The following is a 19,136-nucleotide window of genomic DNA, read 5'->3' on the forward strand; positions in this document are numbered from 1 at the left end:
CCAATTTTATGAGGCCAGCATGACACTGAAATCAAAATCATTACAGGCCATCTCAGAGATATTACAGAGTTAGTTCCAGACCACCACAATAATGCAAATACTATCACAATAAAGGGAGTCCACACGAATTTTCGGGTTTCCTAGTGCACACAGAAGCTCCATTTGCACTGTATAGTAGTTTACTCAGCGTGCAGTGGCATTACAGCTTTCAAAATGTACACAGCTTAATTTAAAATTATTTTATTGCTAAAAAAATGCTAACCATCATCTGACAACACAGGGTTGACACAAACCTTCAAAGTGCTAAAAAACACATTAACTGCAAAGCCCAATAAAACAAAGTACAATAAAACCAGGTATACCTGTACAAAAAAGGAAAAAATATTTGCCAAGTCTCACTCTAACAGACAGCTCTCCTAAATCCTAAATAAAACATCAGCAAAGCAAATCCATCAAGGACAACACATTACAATCAAGTTGAGATTATTTCAAAAACACAAGATTTATATAAATAAGTCCAACAAATTTCATCTCACTAATAAAGAAAATAAGAAAATAATGACAATATCATTAAATGCAGAAAAAGTATTTGCTAAAATTCAACATTTGCTGTTTTGAAAATTCTAGCAATCTACAAATAAGAAGGAAACTTCTTTTATCTAAAAAAGAGTATAGTAAGCACCTATGGTAAATATTATACTTAATGGTGACCCTGTGAAAGGTGTCCTTTTGATATTGGGAACAAGGAAAAGATAACCAAACTCAGACCTTTCCTCAACACTGTCCTGGAGATTCTAGATACTAGAGTAAAAAAAGGAAAATACATTAAAACACTTAACGGTTAGGAGAGATGAAATAAAACTGCCATTATTCACAAATAATAGAATTATGCACACAGAAAATACAGAAAGATCTACAGAGGACTTGTTAATATTGAGTTTATTAAGACTGCTAGATACAAGACCAAAAATTAATTGCATTTCTATATACAATTATAAAATGATATCATTTACAACATCAAAAATATCAAATACCTAGGAATGAATCCAACGAAAGATACTTAGGACTGCTGCAAAAAATCATAAAACATTACTGAGAAAAGTAAAAAGATCTAAATGAAAGACTATGTAATGTTCATAGATGAGAAGGCTCAACTGTAAAGATGTCAATTCTCCCAAAACTGATCTATAGAATCAATGAAGTATCAATCAAAATCACAAGAGGTTTTCCGTTGGTTTTATAAAATTTATCATACTCATTCTAAAATTTATATGGAAATATAAAGGGCCATGGAGAAGGCAATGGCACCCCACTCCAGCACTCTTGCCTGGAAAATCCCATGGAAGGAGGAGCCTGGTAGGCTGCAGTCCATGGGGTCACAAAGAGTCGGACACGACTGAGCAACTTCACTTTCACTTTTCACTTTCATGCATTGGAGAAGGAAATGGCAACCCACTCCAGTGTTCTTGACTGGAGAATCCCAGGGACGGGGGACCCTGGTGGGCTGCCGTCTATGGGGTTGCACAGAGTCGGACACAACTGAAGAGACTTAGCAGCAGCAGCATAAAGAGCCAAAAGTAGATAGGATAATCTTGAAGAAGAAAAACAAGATGTGAAAATATGTTCTTCCACGCATCAAGACAATTTAAAAGCTATAGAAATGAAGGTGGCATTGCTACAAGGAAAGACCAATGGACCAGAGAAAAGAATTCAGAAACAGAGCCACACTAGTTTGGATATTTGCTTTTGACAAAGGTGGCAACACAGAGGCTTTTCAATAAATTTAGCTTTACAACTGGATATCCATATGGAAAAAGTGAAACCTGACCTCTTCCTCAAACCATAGAATTTTTGTACGTGGATTTTTGATTTAAATGTGGATGACAAAAAATAAAATATCCAGATTTTATCAATGTGATACACCATACTAAAAAAGTAAAAGATAAAAACCATATGATAATCTCCATAGATGCAAAAAAAGCCTTTGACAAAATTCAAAGGCTTTTTTGATTTTAAAAAACACACAACTTTACAAAAAAATGGGCATAGAAGGAATTCTCCTCAACACAGTAAAGGACATAAATGATAAACCAACAGCAAACATTATTCTAAATGGTGAAAAACTGAAAGCATTCCCTCTAAGATCAGGAACAAGACAATGTGCCCACTCTAACCACTAATATTCAACATAGTTCTGGAAGTCCTAGCTATGGAAATCAGAGAAGAAAAAGAAAGAAAAGGAATCGAGATTGGAAAAGAAATAAAACTCTCCCTCTTTGCAGACAACATGATACTGTACATAGAAAACCCTAAAGATACTACCAGAAAATTACTAAGGCTAATCAGTGAATTTAGCAAAGCAAAATCAATACATGGAAATCACTTGCATTCCTATACAATAACAGTGAAAAAAATCAAAGAAATTAAGGAATCAATCCCATTCACCAATGCAACAAAAAGAATAAAATATCTAAGAATAAACCTAGTTAAGGAGACAAAAGAGCTATATTCAGAAAAATATTTAAGACACTGATGAAAGAAATCAAAGACAACATAAACAGGTGGAGAGATATTCCATAGATTCAAAGAATCAATATTGTGAAAATGATTACACTACCAAATGCAATCGACAGATTCAATGCAATCCCTATCAAATAACCAATGTCATTTTTCACAGAACTAGAAGCAAAAATTTCACGATTCTTTTGGAAACACAAAAAAACCCTGAATAGCCAAAGCAATCTTGAAAAAGAAGAATGGAGCTGGAGGAATCAACCTTCCTGACTTCGGACTGTAACACAAAGCTACAGTCATCAAGACATTATGGTACTGGAACAAAAACAGAAATGTAGAACAATGAAACAAGATAGAAATCCCAGAAATAAACCCACACACCTATGGGTACCTTATTTTTGACAAAGAGGCAATAATATACAATGGGGCAAAGATAGCCTCTTCAATAAGTGGTGCTGGGAAAACTAGACAGTTACATGTAAAAGAATGAAATCAGAACACTTCCTAACACCACACACAAAGATAAACTCAAAATAGATTAAAGACCTAAATGTAAGACCAGAAACTATAAAACTCTTAGAGAAAAACATAGGCCAAACACTCTATGACACAGAGCACAGCAACATCCTCTATGACCCACCTCCTACTGTAATGAAAGTAAAAACAAAAATAAATAAATGGGAGCTAATTAAACTTAAAAGCTTTTGCACAGCAAAGGAAACTATAAACAAGATGAAGAGACAACCTCAGAATGGGAGAAAATAAAAGCAAATGAAACAACTGACAAAGATTAATTTCCAAAATATACAAGCAGCTCATGTAAGTCAACACCGGAAAAGCAAACAACCCAATCCAAAAGTGAGCAAAAGACCTAAACAGACATTTCTCCAAAGAAGACACACAGATGACTAAAAAACACATGAAAAGATGCTCAACCTCGCTCATTATTAAAGAAATGCAAATCAAAACTACAATGAGATATCAGCTCACACCAGTCAGGATGGCCATCATCAAAAAGTTTGCAAACAATAAATGCTGTAGAGGACGTGGAGAAAAGGGAATCCCCTTGCACTGCTGGGCTTCTCTGGTAGCTCAGCTGGTAAAGAATATACCTCTTTTAATGCAGGAGACCCCAGTTTGATCCCTGGAGGGGGAAGATCTGGAGAAGGGATAGGCTACCCACTCCAGTACTTTTAGGCTTCCCTAGTAGTTCAGATGGTAAAGAATCCTCCTGCAATGCAGGAGACCTGGGTTCGATCCTTGGGTTGTGAAGATACCTGAGAAGGGAACGGCCATCCACTCTAGTATTCTTGCCTAGAGAATTCATGGACAGAGGAGCCTGGCAGGCTACACAGTTCATGGGGTTGCAAAGAGTCAGACACAACTGGTCAACTTGCACTTACACCATTGGTGGGAATGTATATTGATATAGCCACTATGAAGACAGTATGGAGATTCCTTAAAAAACTAGAAATAAAACCACCATATGACCCAGCAATCCCAATATTAGGCATACACCCTGAGCAAACCAAAATTCAAAAAGACACATGTACCCCAATGTTCACTGCAGCACTACTGACAACAGCTAGGACATGGAAGCAACCTAGATGTCCATCAACAGATGAAAGGATAAAGAAGCTATAGTACATATATACAATGGAATATTACTCAGATATAAAAAGAAATGCATCTGAGTCAGTTCTAATAAGATGGATGAACCTAGAATCTATTATATAGAGTGAAGTAAGTCAGAAAGAGAAAAACAAATATTGTATACTAATGCATATATGTGGAATCTAGAAAGATGGTACTGATGAAACTATTTGCAGGGCAGCAATGGAGACAGACACAGAGAACAGACTTATGGACTCAGTGCAGGGGTTGGGGGAAGGAAAGGCTGGGATGGATGGGGAGAGTAACATAGAAACTTACATTACCATATTTAAAATAGATAGCCAATGGGAATTTGCTTTATGACTCAAGGAACTCAAACCAGGGCTCTGTAACAACCTAGTGAGGTAGGATGAGGAGAGAGGTGGGAGGGAGGTTCAAAAGGGAGAAGACATATGTATACCTATGGCTGATTCATGCTGATGCCTGGCAGAAACAAACACGATACTGTAAAGCAATTATCCTTCAATTAAAAATAAATAAATAAAATATCCAGGTTTAAACCAGAGGTTCTGAGCTCTTCTAACCCAAGGCACCTGCAGATAGAATTCAAGATACAAAAAATATTTTTGATATGTCAACTGTATCCTCTCATGCCTTAGCATTTCAGTGAGCCATTTCCAATTGACAGTATCTACATAATTTTGCCTGAGTTTTTCAGAAATTGTTTATAAAAGCTGAGAACCAATGTTCTGCCCTCACTAGCCCTTAACTAATGTGTGTATGTGTGATGCGTGTGAAGAGTGTGAGGAACATAATGTTGCAAGAAGCGCTGGCTCCCAGAATTACCCAGAGATTTAAGCCTATTCATCACCTGTAAATACAGTCTTTTTAAAGCAACTTTACTTCCCTGCCTCAAATCCAGTATATTCTTTGTGAGCACCACCCATATTAATGACTTGAACTAGAATCCTTGTCTTGGAGTCTGCTTCTTGAGAAACCAAGAAAACCAAGACCCAGAGTTACCAGGAACTTGAGTCAGGGAAAATAATTACTTCTCTATTTTTATAACTGCGAACTGAAGGACATGCTAAATTTCAGTTATGAATATAAAGAACATACCAAAATGATATTAACAGTATTTGTGACTTTGTGTTTAAAAGAAATCACAGATGTGTTACTATTACATGACAGCTCACATCATGTAATACCTCATGCAAATACCTCCAAATATTCTTTGAAATAGTTATTTGTTAGTTTACTGCTAAACTGCACACAACTGCAGTCTTTCTGCCTGTGTTACGCAGTCTTCCTGTCTATAATGTCATCAACTACTGAGCAACTAATTACCTCTGTGCCAAATAATTATTCAACCACAATACAGTTGAGTGTTCTACAACTAAAGATCAACTCAAAGAGCCTTGAGTGAATTCTGATGTTGTTGGAAAATCTATCCTTGCCTTGTGAAGTGTAATATGGAAATTTTAATTCCATACACAACTGAATACAAGTAAATACATTGCATGTGTTTAATTATCATTTTATACTTATGAAATACTGCATAAATTTAAAGGAGCATTCATAGAATTAGGTGAAAAAAACTCCTGAAAATAAAAAATGTGACAGTAGGAAAAAATTATTCCAAAATTAAAGCTGAAAAAAAAACCCCAGAATTTAAACAAACAAAAAAACAATGAGGGGGCCCACAGAAAATTAGAGGATCAGTATAGAAGGATCCACAACTGAATAAGGGGAGATTCAGAATGAGAGAAAAGAGAACATGAAAGGAAGGAGATAACACAAAAGGAATAATATAAAGCAATTCCCCTGAACTGAAGAACATGAGCTTTCAGACTGAATGGGTACATCAAATTACCTACACAAAAAGAGTCTTTATCCCATATATATATATATATATATATATATATATATCTCTGTATGTAAATATTTATAGCTGATTGACCCATTCCACCACATCTTGACATTTCAGAACACCAGGATAAGGGGAAGATTCTTAAAACCTCTACAAGCTGGATGGAGCTGGGAGAACAGGGTCTTAATGGCACTGTACCTCTCAAATAGCAACATTGCAAGGCAACAGAACCATGACATTTGTGGCGGATTCATTTTGATATTTGGCAAAACTAATACAATTATGTAAAGTTTAAAAATAAAATAAAATTTAAAAAAAATTCTCAAGGAAAATTAGTTCCCACCAAATTCTATGCTCAGTCAAATAAAGCATAACAGCAGAAGAAAGAACTGCTCAGACTTGAGAGGCCTCTAACATGTTTTTTCCCCATTCATCTTTTCTCAGGAACCTACTAGAGGATATCTCCATCAAAATAAGGAAAGAAGATAAATGATGCTAAGAAACAGAGAATTTAACAAAGAAGATGGACAGAGAATTCCCTGAGGTTGGTAAAAGAAAATCCTGAACTGAGAGCTCTCTATTAGACTCCAAGAGCAACTAAGCCAGACTGAGCAACTAAGCCAGAGCAAAGAGAATACACATTTCCAGGATACCTTCTACCGGGAATTATACTGAGAGGAGATTCAAAGAACATCAGAGGTGTGAGGGATGAATTAGGTATACAGAAAACTAAGCAAACAGTAAAACATACTATTAACACCAAAGTAATGATTCCATGAAGAATCTTTTACATATTCTTAATAATGTGCATAATAAATACTGGTTTTCCCAAATATTATGAGACACTTAGAGCAGAAAGATAGGAGGAAGGGAAGTGAATACACATATGTGTGGTTAAGTGGAGATGGAGTTGGGGACATCAGCTAGAGAACTAGTCTCAGTCTCCATAGTAGTGAGGCCAGAGATGATATATAAAACCAAAAAGAAAAACAAAATAGTTAAACAATGGTAGCATAAGCAAGTTACTTAAGAATATGGAAAGAAGTATTTAAATACGCAATTGTACAAATCACTGCCTATAGGACACAGGAATTAAGAGTGGGATTCAGAAGGGAGTGCATCTTTTCATTGCAAATCTAGTAGTATTATTTTACTTTTTAAATTATGCATATATGCTATTTTTAAACATAAAAATTATCTTTAAAAACCATAAATTTTTGCAATGGTCAAATAATAAAAATTATAGCCACTATTTCCCAAATGCCAACTGCCTATGGGAGACATATCAGGTATTTCACAAAGCTATCACCTATTCCTCAGGCCACCTTTGTAATGTAGGATCCTTCCAATTTTACAGATGAAAAATCTGAAAATGAGAATGAGTGAGGAATATTTCTAATTCTTTTGTTTTTTCCTGTTTATGTATTGTTTGGTCCTTTACCTTTCCAGCAGTAGCAAAATATTCACCATCAGGGGACCACTCCATCAAATGTACAGATACTGAGGTTCTAAAAAGACAAAGTTAAACAGTTAGCATTTTTTAAATCTAGAACACCTTTTATATATATATATATAAATGGTCAAAATAAGATTTTTCATAACATCATCAAATAAGAGTGTTTTCACCTCTCTAAAAATAAATCTAAATATTTCACCTCCCTAAAAATACAAATTAACTCATTAAAACCAACCCAAGGTTCACTTTGGGGATCCAAAGAATGCAATTAACATGCTTAAATGATATCACAACCTACATGCTCCACCAACATCTTAATGCAACATTTTAAAAACTGAGCTCATCACCTTCCCTGGCTAGTTGGATCCCTTCATATAATCTGTGTTGTCAATGGTACAGCCATCCTTTCACCACACCTTCCCTCTGCCTATCCCATCTATAGTTTCTGCGCTAATGAATACTTCCTTTGTGTCAACCATCTGAACCCAAATCCTGAGGTTATTAACTATGAAAATATTTTCATCTTTTTTTTTAACAATCTATTGTAGCACATATTAGAGGATGAAGTTATAATGGGTTTTGGTCAGAAAAAGTCTATTTTCTAGGCTTCTAAGATCATTATGAAAGGGAACTTTGTTTAGGAAGCATTTTTTAAATTAATGAACAACAGAGTGAGACACTAACTTGCACTGCCAGATGCACTTCCAATCATTTAAAACAGGAAGAATTTTATTATTGATTTCTTCCTCCTCTTCCAGAATGTCACCTCCTGGAGGAGCCCACAACTGAAGAGAATCGGTTGCTGTCAACAATCTGTTATCTGAAAATTAAAGAATGTTCTGTAATAAGCAAAGATTATCTGGAGAAATAAATACACATGAGGGCGTCTACTCCAGTCTATAAACTGTTCCGTGAAAAATAAGCAAAACTGTCTATGAAAAATACTTGTAGAGTATATCCACTTAAAAAGTTGCATGAATCACTAGATAAGAAAACTTGAGAGAAATAGAACAACAACAACAAAAAGCGTACAGAGACATTGTCTATCAGGTAAAATCTAGGGGAAAAAAAAAAAAAAAACAGCAAAGTAGAATAACAAAACAAACCCAAAGAGACTCTGACATATACAACACAGGATATTCTCTGGCTATGAGACATAACTAAAGATTAATAAAATGTTTTTTTCTACAGACTATTAAAATTACCCTCATTAACTGCGAATGTAAAAAGGGACAATAACCATTATTATTAGAAGTTTCTAATCTTTCAATATTAAAGACAATAATTTCTTGAAATACAAATAACAAAATGAGATAGGTTTTTATCTTGTTTTATTCCTAATTTTATTTCTTAATAAATACAATAAAAGTAAAGTACAACACATTAACTAATGAAACAAATCATCATTGTTTCTTGGAACAAACATTCAAAAGTAGGGGGGGAAGCACAGAACTAATAGTAAATTAAGCACTATACAAAGCAGTTTATATGAAAAAGAAAGTACACTCATTCAGTAGCCAAAAAAAAAAGAATATTACTGATCATTTTCTTATTGTGGGAGGCTATATCACATTGTAATCATACACTTAAAACAAATTATTAACTTTCCATAATTTTTAAAGATAATTGCTAAATACCTTGAGGGTCCCATGCTAAATTGTATGTCACGGAACTCAAAAAAAACTGCCCAGTTTTAAGCCACTGACACTTGAGTTGCTGAAATATACAGAGAAAGAAAAAAAGAAAAAGATACGTTTTCAAAATAATGTCCACAAACACTACATTATCATTTTCTTCAACTTAAGACTTCATGATCTGAAACAAATATAAATATTTCACTATTATTTTCAAAATACTGTTTTAAAAATCATTTACAGTGGTTCCACTTACTATTCTATCATATAAAGCTGTTTGCCATGCCCAGTCAAAGCATGTCTCCCAGGCTTCCTTCCTTGTCTAAAAACACATTCTTATTCCTAGGGTATCCTTTCTTCTCTATCTGCACACTCCTACAGTTACATCAATAACTAGCTAAACCATTACCTCTCCAGTGAAGCCTCTTCTGACATTTTGGCAGCATTTAGAGCAGTTTTTACTTGCTTTATACCACTGTAACAACCCACTCCAGAATTCATGACTGAAGAATCCCATGGACAGAGGGGCCTGGAGGGCTACAGTCCAGGGGGTAGCAAAGAGTCAGACACAATGGAACGATTTAGCACACACACAGCATGGTAACGCTGATCAGACTGAATTATCTGTTTATATATCTGACTCTCCTATTACACTGTAACTCTTCAAGGGCAGGAATTATGCCATAATGAGCTTTGTGTACTGAGTGTGGTAATGTCTAGTACACAGATGCTCAATAAACATTTGTAAAAACAAAGCAAATGCACATCAGAATGAAGTGCAAATTAACATCATCTTCTGGCGTCAAAGTCTAAAATAAAACTAGGTCTACCCTGATAGCTCAGTTGGTAAAGAATCCAGCTGCAATGTGGGAGACCTGGGTTCAATCCCTGGATTCGATCCCTGGGTTGGGAAGATCTCCTGGAGAAGGAAAAGGCTACCCACTCCAGTATTCTGGCCTGGAGAATTCCATGGATAGTCCATGGGGTCCCAAGAGTCGGACAAGACTGAGCGACTTTCAGTTTCACTTTTTCTTTCAACCTTCCAAAAAGTCAACAAATTTAAACTATGTAATACATAAAACCCACAAAGCTGACATATATTATATTTGAGTAATCTGCATCCTATTTTATTACTGTTTTCATTGTAAAGTATAGAAAGAAGATTTAAAATTTAAAAACCAAAGGCCTTTCACATTAAATTCAGTAAAAAAGTTTAGCTATTTCTTTGCAGTAGACAAACATAAAATGTACTTTTGTGAAAGTATGGTGCAACTTAATGCATGTCAAGTCATCCCCAACTTTTATTAGGCAAGTTATATATTAACTGCTTGGCAAGTAATAATTTAATAAATGATTAATAATAATAATAATGATAATAATAATAATAATAATAATAAATGATCTCTAATTATAATACCTTAAAAATATTTTTAACAATTAAATAATTTATTCAAGATTTCATGACTATCTGGAAGTGGAATTCCAAAATACAACTACAAAACCTGAATTTCAGTATATAAAAATAATTTTATATTTTTTAATTAGGGAAAAGGTTATTTTTTAAACCCTATCTCTACTAACCCAACAAGTCACAATAGTATTTTAAATATTACTCAACAAATCTATTTTAAAATAATAATTAAATTATTCCTAAAACTGGAGCTATCCCTAGTATTCTTTCCTTCAATATTTTCTCAGAGTGTAACTTGTGGACCAATTACAAAGCAAAAATTTTGGAAGTGAGGTCTGGAATCTCAATTTTTTTCCTTTTTTTTAATTTAATTTTTATTTTATATTGGAGTACAAGTTATTTACCACATTGTGTTACTTTCAGGTGTACAGCAAAGTGAATCAGTTACACATATACATATATTTTTTTCAGATTCCTTTCCATATAGGTTATTACAGAATATTGAGTAGAGTTCCCTATGCTACACAGTAGGTCCTTGTTGATCATCTATCTTATATAGATTAGTGTGTATATGTTCATCTTAAACTCTTAATTTATACTTTCCCCTTTTTCCCTGTGGTAACTGTAAGTTTGTTTTTGAAGTTTGAGTCTCTGTTTTGTAAATAAGGTCATTTGTATCATTTATTTACTTAATCTGAATTTTTAAATATGTACTCTAGATGACTCTTAAGTACCCAAAACTTTGATATGTATTTCATAACACTATTAGAGGGAAAAGACTGATATAACTTGTACTTCTGAAAAGAAATGTAATATTCACATACATATATTTAATGAAAAATATCAAAACCACTTATTTACTGCATTTAATAATACAATATTTTTTTTTAATTACTGGTAAATATGTCAAGAAGTGAAATCCTGGCATTCAGATTTCACACTGGCAGTTGAAAATATGTCTCAGATGGTGAAGTCCCAATGCATACAGTAATTTTAAATTTTTTAAAGCATTCTACCCATATTGGATTTTCTGAGTATTAAATAACATAAAATATAATTCAGTACCCAGAGAGTAGAAGTAATGTTCCAAATACTGTTCTAAGTACTTGAGAGGCATCAGTGAACAAAAGAAACAAAGCTCCCTACCCTCATGGAGCTTATATGGAGCTTACGTTACTTACTAAATGGTAATCTATAAATAAATAAACAAGGTTAAGTACTATGGAAAAAAGGTTAAAAATAGAAGGACAGGCAGGTTAGGATGAAGGTGGGAGAAGCAAGTGGCAATTCTTAAAAGGACAGTCAACGCACATCCCACTGAAAAGGTACTACTGAACAAAAACAAAGGGTCTGTAAGAGCTGGGCCTGGAGCTATCTAGAGAAAGAAGGACATTCCAGACAAAAGAACAACCAATGTAAAGGCTCTAAGATGGGAGGGCAACTATCCAAAGAACAGTGAAAATGCCACTATGGCTGGAGTGACCAGAGAGGACAAAAATAGGAGATGAGCTCTGAGAGGTAATAAATGGGTACAGATGCAGGGGCAAGACGAGGGGTGGAGGAAGGACTGTGGTCCGTTCTAAGAATTTGGGGCTTTACATGTGAGAAATATGAAGCCATAAAAGACTTTTTACCAGAAAAGTAACATGATCTACTCTGCTAAGAGAAGAGGCAAGGGATACGTATAGACATTAGACAAGAGACTAGTCATCTAGATAAGAAATAATAAATAAGAGTTCAACTACAGTAGATTCCAATTAACAAGGCAATCTCAGTTAGGAATATTCTAGAAAACTGAGTTTCTAAAAGGCCTAGGGATATATTCCCAGTGAATGTAAAAGATTTTACCATAAATCACCAGACTAACTTCACACTGATATTCCAGTCCACCTTCAGCACCTGCTCCTAAGGAGCTCTTTACTGCTGTCAACTGGATTCCAAACTCAATTATAAAACTTTTCTACTACCATTTAATACTTACACAATTTCTCTTATGAGAATTTATGCCCAAGGGCTCAAAAATACAAACAGCATTACCATATGAAGCTGCAATCTAAAAGAGAATAAACAAAGCATTAATATTTAAGGAAAAAAGAAAACAAAAATAACTTCCTTTTTATAATAATGTGTAAACTGACTGCATGCAATCCGAATACAGTATTCATGGTTTATTCTTTTCCATAAATATAACTGGAAAAGTCCTGGACTTAAGAATCTCTTCTCTGTTCAAAAATTCAACAGGCTTTATTTTACATATCAAATATAAGGCTGACCTATTCAAAGAAATCATCTTTTCCTATAAAAATTTCATTTTCAAATACATAAATAAATTTTACTAACAAAGATACATTTCAATGGTACATCTGTCAGAAACCTTACAGTCCAGTGAAAATACTATTAAAACCATGAGAAGTAGAAAAAGACATCAAAGAGCAACAGGTATTAAAAATATATCAAAAAAATGACATGAACTATACCATCAAACAAAAAAAATTACCAATTGGGAACACCATGGAGAAGAAGGAATAGAAAAAATGGACTAGGGAGAAACCAGAGAGACATTCTGCAACTAAAGGATAAACAACTGATGTGGCCATCTCCAATGAACTTAAGCCCAGGGTCTGGGGGCCAAGAGGACTTTGTTCCAGGTCACACACCTAAGAAGACGACCCACAAATTCCTCTTTCCCTAGGAGCTATCAGTGCCTGTTCTCTAGTAATTCCTTGAAAGCCAGTTCCCAGTTCTATCCTCCTGTTGGCAAGAGAGAACCAATTGCAGGGAACAGACCAAAAACCCTCTCTTCTCACACCTATCATGGGTCTATGAGTTAACCTATAAAGCTAAATTAGGCATTGGTTTTTAAGGTTAACCAAAAAGATGCACTCTGATTTCAGGGCACTCTAACACACACAAAAAATGTTATTTTAATTGTTATTTAATATCTAACACTCTTTTCAAGAAAAAGCTTTCCCTCCACAATGGTAGGAGAAGAGCTACTTAAAATGCCTGGCTAAGGTAACACTCAGGTGGAAGTGTTATGAATGATCACATTCAACATGTAGATGAATGAATGAACAAATGATTATCATGGCTTAATACAAAGTCCTAAACTGAGAGTAACCATCACAAGGACTGGGGATAAAGAAAATTTTAAAAGATGGCATTAAAAGACAATGAATCAGGGATGTCTCAACTTGGTCTTCTTTACCTCCAACCAGGATAGAAAAAGTAAAAACATGGTTATGAAAACCAAGGTCTTCTATATTCAAAAAAAAAAACTTTGCTCCCAGAGAATCTGCTTATTCTTATTATCACCAGCACATAAATAACTTTTTAAAATGTGTCTCTGACAACTATCATAACAGCTCCAGGCAGGTTTAAAGCTACCACACTTGGCATAGGGAGATAAGCAATGAAAAATTAATGAGAAATCTGACACTGAGTGTTTTCTAAAAAGTAAACAATACTTAAGGAGAACAAATGGGGGGGAAAAAAGTCATAAAAGCAAGAAACAAGTATCAGAAAACATCAGGAAATTCAGTGTTTTATACTATGTCAGTTTTTGGTTTTTTTACTGGATTGTCATATTATTCATACAAATATTAAAGCTTGATACAAACGGGAAGGTAGGACGATGTGGGTACCCAGCAGGTGGGCAGGGGTAGAAATGGTATAATAACTGTAATTTATTGTTTGGCATAAATTTGCATTACTATATAGCACCATAAATACTCTGATTAAATATATATTTGATAAAATTTGTTATTACTAAGTAAATACAAATTTCTAGAACACTAAAACTATTACAGGAAAAATATCATTCTTATATTCTCATAGAAACATTTAACTCTGCTACACAATACTGGCCTTAAAGAACTGCTAGAATATACAGCAAAAATGCTATATTTACTTTACATATAATGAAAATTTGATGTATATCATGTTTGAAATTTGGGGGGAGAGCAACAAATGATGAAATTTGAATAATTTTAAAATAAATTCTCTGTTCAACATCTGAATGAATGAGCTTTAATATTCTTCAAATGACAAATAGTTTCATTAAATTAACAGAAACTTTACAAAGCATCAGTTATATAACAAATATTATACTAGATGTTAACAACTTGCTACATTTCTTGATAAAAATCTGACATTATTGTTATTTGAGAGAGAGAAGGTATGCTAGGTATAGAAGATAAAGGTTTACTTTCCTGCTACTGGCATAAAAGCTGCCAGAATTATCAACTGGAAGAATATCAATAGGAACAGGAATGTGAAGCCTGCAGATCTTTTAAGACAGTATATACAGGAAGAACAATTATCACTTATCAGCTTAACAGTTCTTCATGATTTGTATACAACCTATCATTACCCTTTCCTACAAATAGCCATCTAAGCAAGGTATACTACATAATTAGAAATTGTAGGCAAGCCTTGTACAGAAGCATAAGAATATTCTCTGAGATAGTTAAATATATTAAAAGATGGTATTTAATAAAGTAAATAAATCCCTTACTCTTCCATGTTGGTTAGAACACTCCACACAGCTGACTTGGATGTTTCCATGCTTAGCACCAGGGATGATCTGCACACATTCAAAGTCACTTGCCAAAATAACAATATCACAGCCTGATCCATACGCCTAAAAAGAAAAGTTTTATATTATGTAAAATATGTAACTTGTGAATTATTATTAATCTTAGTTTCTGTTGCTATTGCAAAGGATACTATGACATATCTTACAAATACAGTTAACGTAATATTAAAAATATCAATTTCCAAATCAGAACATAAAAAGTCACACCAGATGCATGACACACCATACATTATCATTCAGTCACTGCTAACTAACAGGAAAAAAGGTTCTTCCAGGTCTTAAACATTACAGCCTCCATACCTCATTAATCCTTTTGTTTGGAATTTCTCTCTAATGCTCATCTCAGAGATGAGATGAGACCCTGAAAAATAAAACCTTCATCTGAGAGTAATAAGGCATTGAAGGCTGCAGTTGTGTTCCCAGGGTTCAAACCAGGCTTCAGGAAGATCAAGATAGAAATCAGATGCATTTTCCAATACAATTCCACATGGCTTAAAGAGCTAGTTAAATAGACATGAACCCCCGAGGCAGAATTACATGTACTACAGGCAAACACTAACCAAACTCAACTGCCTAAATAAATCCATGATGAAGCCTGCCTGCCCCCTCCCCTCAAGCACAACAGATAAGAGCGAGCGAGCGAGAGAGAGGCACAGAGAGACAGAGACACACAGACGGGGAGGAAACCAATTCAAAGTGGCTACACACACACATTTAAACAAAATAAAAAACAAACCAATATATAAAATGTGACAAATATTTGCTATGGAAAACAAAACACAAAGTCAAGTTCCTGGAAAATTCCCTTGTTCAACAGAACTATACTGAGCAAAACTACCTTATTTCTTCCTATTGCCACACTTCTTGATGTGTGCTATTCCTGTTTTGCAACTTTGTGAATTTTATGATGACACAAAGAGCAGAGGATGGGGACATTTTGTTGTTGTTGTTCCAAACTCAACTTACAAGTAAATATTCAAAACACCTAACAAGATAATTCTCAAATTAAAAAGCACCATAAATATAAGGTTTATGAGGTGTTTCCCCTGCCCCACTATTTCTACAGCCTTAAGCAACATGGTCACATCCTGCAAAATACAGATATCCAGTAGCCAGGGCTGACATCTGTTAACATCTAAGCCAGTGAGGTCCACATACGGCTGTTAATGAAAAAGGGAACTGAAGGTAAAGACCGGAAAGACAGACACTATTTCTACCTGTTACCAAAACTTCCAATGTTACCAAATACCTTCAACTCCTGTGTTTATGTGTACCAAAAAGTTTCCCAAATGGAAAAACAAAAATAGAATTTTAAGCATAGGAAATATAGGGGAAAAAAATCACTCACAGGAGGAAATAACTACTTATACTCTCCCAGACAAGGCAGATTTGCTACACTATACATTCGAGAAAGCTAAATTGATTGGTAATAGTACAGGCAGAAAAGTCTTTACACTTACATTATTAAAATAACAAAAATAATCTTACCCTTAAACATTTCACAATTTCCAAAGTGCTTTATAGCATTACCTCAGCAAAGCAGATTGATGGTAAGAGCAAAACCTGACGGAGACTGGAATCACCACAGGCAGGGTTTTCAATGTCTGTTCTGCAGTACTACTTGATCTTAAGCAAGTTACCAAAGTTCTCTGAGCTCTTCCTTGTGGTAAAATGGAGGAAACAGTACTTACCTCACAGGATAATAGAATTAAAGTAGAAACTCTATCTACAGTGCTTAGCACACATCACTCATTAAAGAAACAAAACAGTGCGTGATGTCCCAAGTTTGGGATAGCAACTGGGAATACAAAAACCCAAGATGTGGTCCCAGGGAGTCTAACGGGGAGATCACCTAGTGAATCACCAATCACAATTAAAGGATGAACTGCCGCAACAGAGAGAGATGTGTTAAGTTACTCGCCGAAGACAAAAGGCATTCAATAAACATTAGGTCACTCCCTCTTTCACCTTTGCAACAAACCTGAGAGGAAGAGATCATTATATAAATAAACATTCAAGTTCATTTATTTTCCCAAAATTATACAGTAAGTGGAAGATATTCAAATTCAGGTCCTTATAATTCTTATGTTCTTTTCCCCTATATGACATGTCAAAGAGACATGAAATAGTTCAGATAAGTCTTCTCTGGAAGATGGGCCATCCCCAGCAACTGCTGCTCTGGACCTGGGCTCCTGCTGCTCAGTCACTGAAGAGGATTTTTACTTCTCCCTAGATGGCCATAACTGCCTGACCTTTACTACAGGACATGTACCATGCTCCTCAGCAGTCGAGAATCTTGCCATCTTTCTGAACTGCAATAGTTCTCAAACCTGGCTGCATCAAAACCACCTAGGGAACTTGTTAAACATACAAATTGCTTGGTCCCACCTAAGACTTACTAAATGAGAATCTTCATGGGTAAAAGAATTTTGCAATATCTATCAAAATTACATACAACATACTCTTTGATTAGACAAGTCCTTATTCTACTATAAGCATACTTACAAAGTTTGCCAAAATATATAAAGAAGGATAATCACTGCTTCATTATTTAAAGCAGCAAAAACTGAGAATAATCATATCACCTATCAGTAGGAACCAGTATTTTGGTCATTTGATGTGAACAGCTGACTCACTGGAAAAGTCCCTAATTCTAGGACAGACTGAGGGCATCAGAGGATGAGATGGTTGGACAACATCACTGAAGCAATGGACATGAGTTGAATTTGAGCAAACTCCGGGAGATGGTGAAGGACAGGGAAGACTAGCGTGCTGCAATCCATGGCGTTGCAAAGAGTCGGACATGACTGGGTGAGTGAACAATATCATCATCAGTAGAGAAGTGGTTAAATTAATGAATATCCACAGAGTAGAATACTACACCATCACTAAAAGTTTAGGGACCACTGGTCTAAAACAGTCAAATCCTTTATCAAACTAGTAATTAACCATCATAACAGAACAATAATGTGTGGTACCAGGCTCCTGTGGAACCACCCTTAGGTAATGCCTACTATTTTATATAATATCCATCTTGCTCTTGCTAAGTCACTTCAGTCGTGTCCGACTCTGTGCAACCCCATAGACGGCAGCCCACCAGGCTCCCCCATCCCTGGGATTCTCCAAGCAAGAACACTGGAGTGGGTTGCCATTTCCTTCTCTAATGCATGAAAGTGAGAAGTGAAAGTGAAGTCGCTCAGTCGTGTCCGACTCTTAGCAACCCCATGGACTGCAGCCCACCAGGCTCATCCATTCATGGGATTTTCCAGGCAAGAGTACTGGAGTGGGGTGCCATTGCCTTCTCCATAGTGACCCCATGGATTGCAGCTTAACAGCCTCCTCCGTCCATGGGATTTTCCAAGCAAGAGTACTGGAGTGGGGTGCCATTGCCTTCTCCGATAATATCCATGGTCATGGCTAAAATGGAACCCATGAACTACTGCAGACAAAGAGGTGGAAAAGTACAGAAGTTGAATATTATAATTCTTTACCTTTCTCCAAAGAGTCTAAAGTACACATAACCCCCAAGTATGCAAGGACAGAGGACTCATATCAGTCACTACTGAATTACATGAATTCTAATTACATGAAGGCTCATAAGATTTTATATACATGTGTGTTTATCTGGTTGCTACTATACTGAAAGGTCCATCAGAGCAAGGATCAGGTTCTTGCTTACCACGGTAGTCCCAGCACCCAGCACATAAGCAGCCCTCAATAGATACAGATACCTGTATAACAATAAATGATTCAAAATTATCCTATTTGCTTATCCTGATAAACAAATACTAACACAACTCCAGAGAGTACAGGATGTGGGCTCCTTTGTACTAGGTAAATAAATCTCTCTGACTTGGCCAAACATAAACTAGCTACTCCACATTTCTGGGTCCAGATGTCTATATACCTGGAAATTTGGTTAAGAATACGGAGTTCAGACAGTTGATATAAACTAATAATTTGGCCAAGTTTATGATGGTAGCTATACAAAGAAAGAGATATTTTGGCTCATCTTCCGATCTAATAGCATCATGGATTTA

At 35.2% G+C, this 19,136-nt stretch overlaps 1 protein-coding gene across 6 annotated transcripts in view; it reads right to left on the bottom strand.

Moving 5' to 3' along the window:
• The window catches only part of DMXL2 (Dmx like 2), a 167,588-nt gene that overhangs the window by 113,118 nt on the left and 35,334 nt on the right, over window positions 1-19,136 (bottom strand). For all 6 annotated transcript variants that reach the window (XR_015134477.1, XR_015134478.1, XM_086320931.1 and 3 more), the window contains exons 2-6: window positions 15,016-15,141; window positions 12,481-12,552; window positions 9,092-9,170; window positions 8,139-8,274; window positions 7,440-7,506 (exon numbers count right to left, since the gene is read on the bottom strand). Coding sequence is in view for 4 of the 6 variants with exons in the window: in XM_086320931.1 (XP_086177057.1) it covers window positions 7,440-7,506; window positions 8,139-8,274; window positions 9,092-9,170; window positions 12,481-12,552; window positions 15,016-15,141 (480 nt within the window). In the remaining 2 variants the exon portion in view is untranslated. The remainder of the gene's footprint in view (window positions 1-7,439; window positions 7,507-8,138; window positions 8,275-9,091; window positions 9,171-12,480; window positions 12,553-15,015; window positions 15,142-19,136) is intronic.

This window comes from Bos grunniens, chromosome 10 (assembly GCF_055505025.1).
Source record: "Bos grunniens cultivar Pamir isolate PY7600 chromosome 10, Bosgru_T2T1.0, whole genome shotgun sequence".
NCBI lineage: Eukaryota > Metazoa > Chordata > Mammalia > Artiodactyla > Bovidae > Bos > Bos grunniens.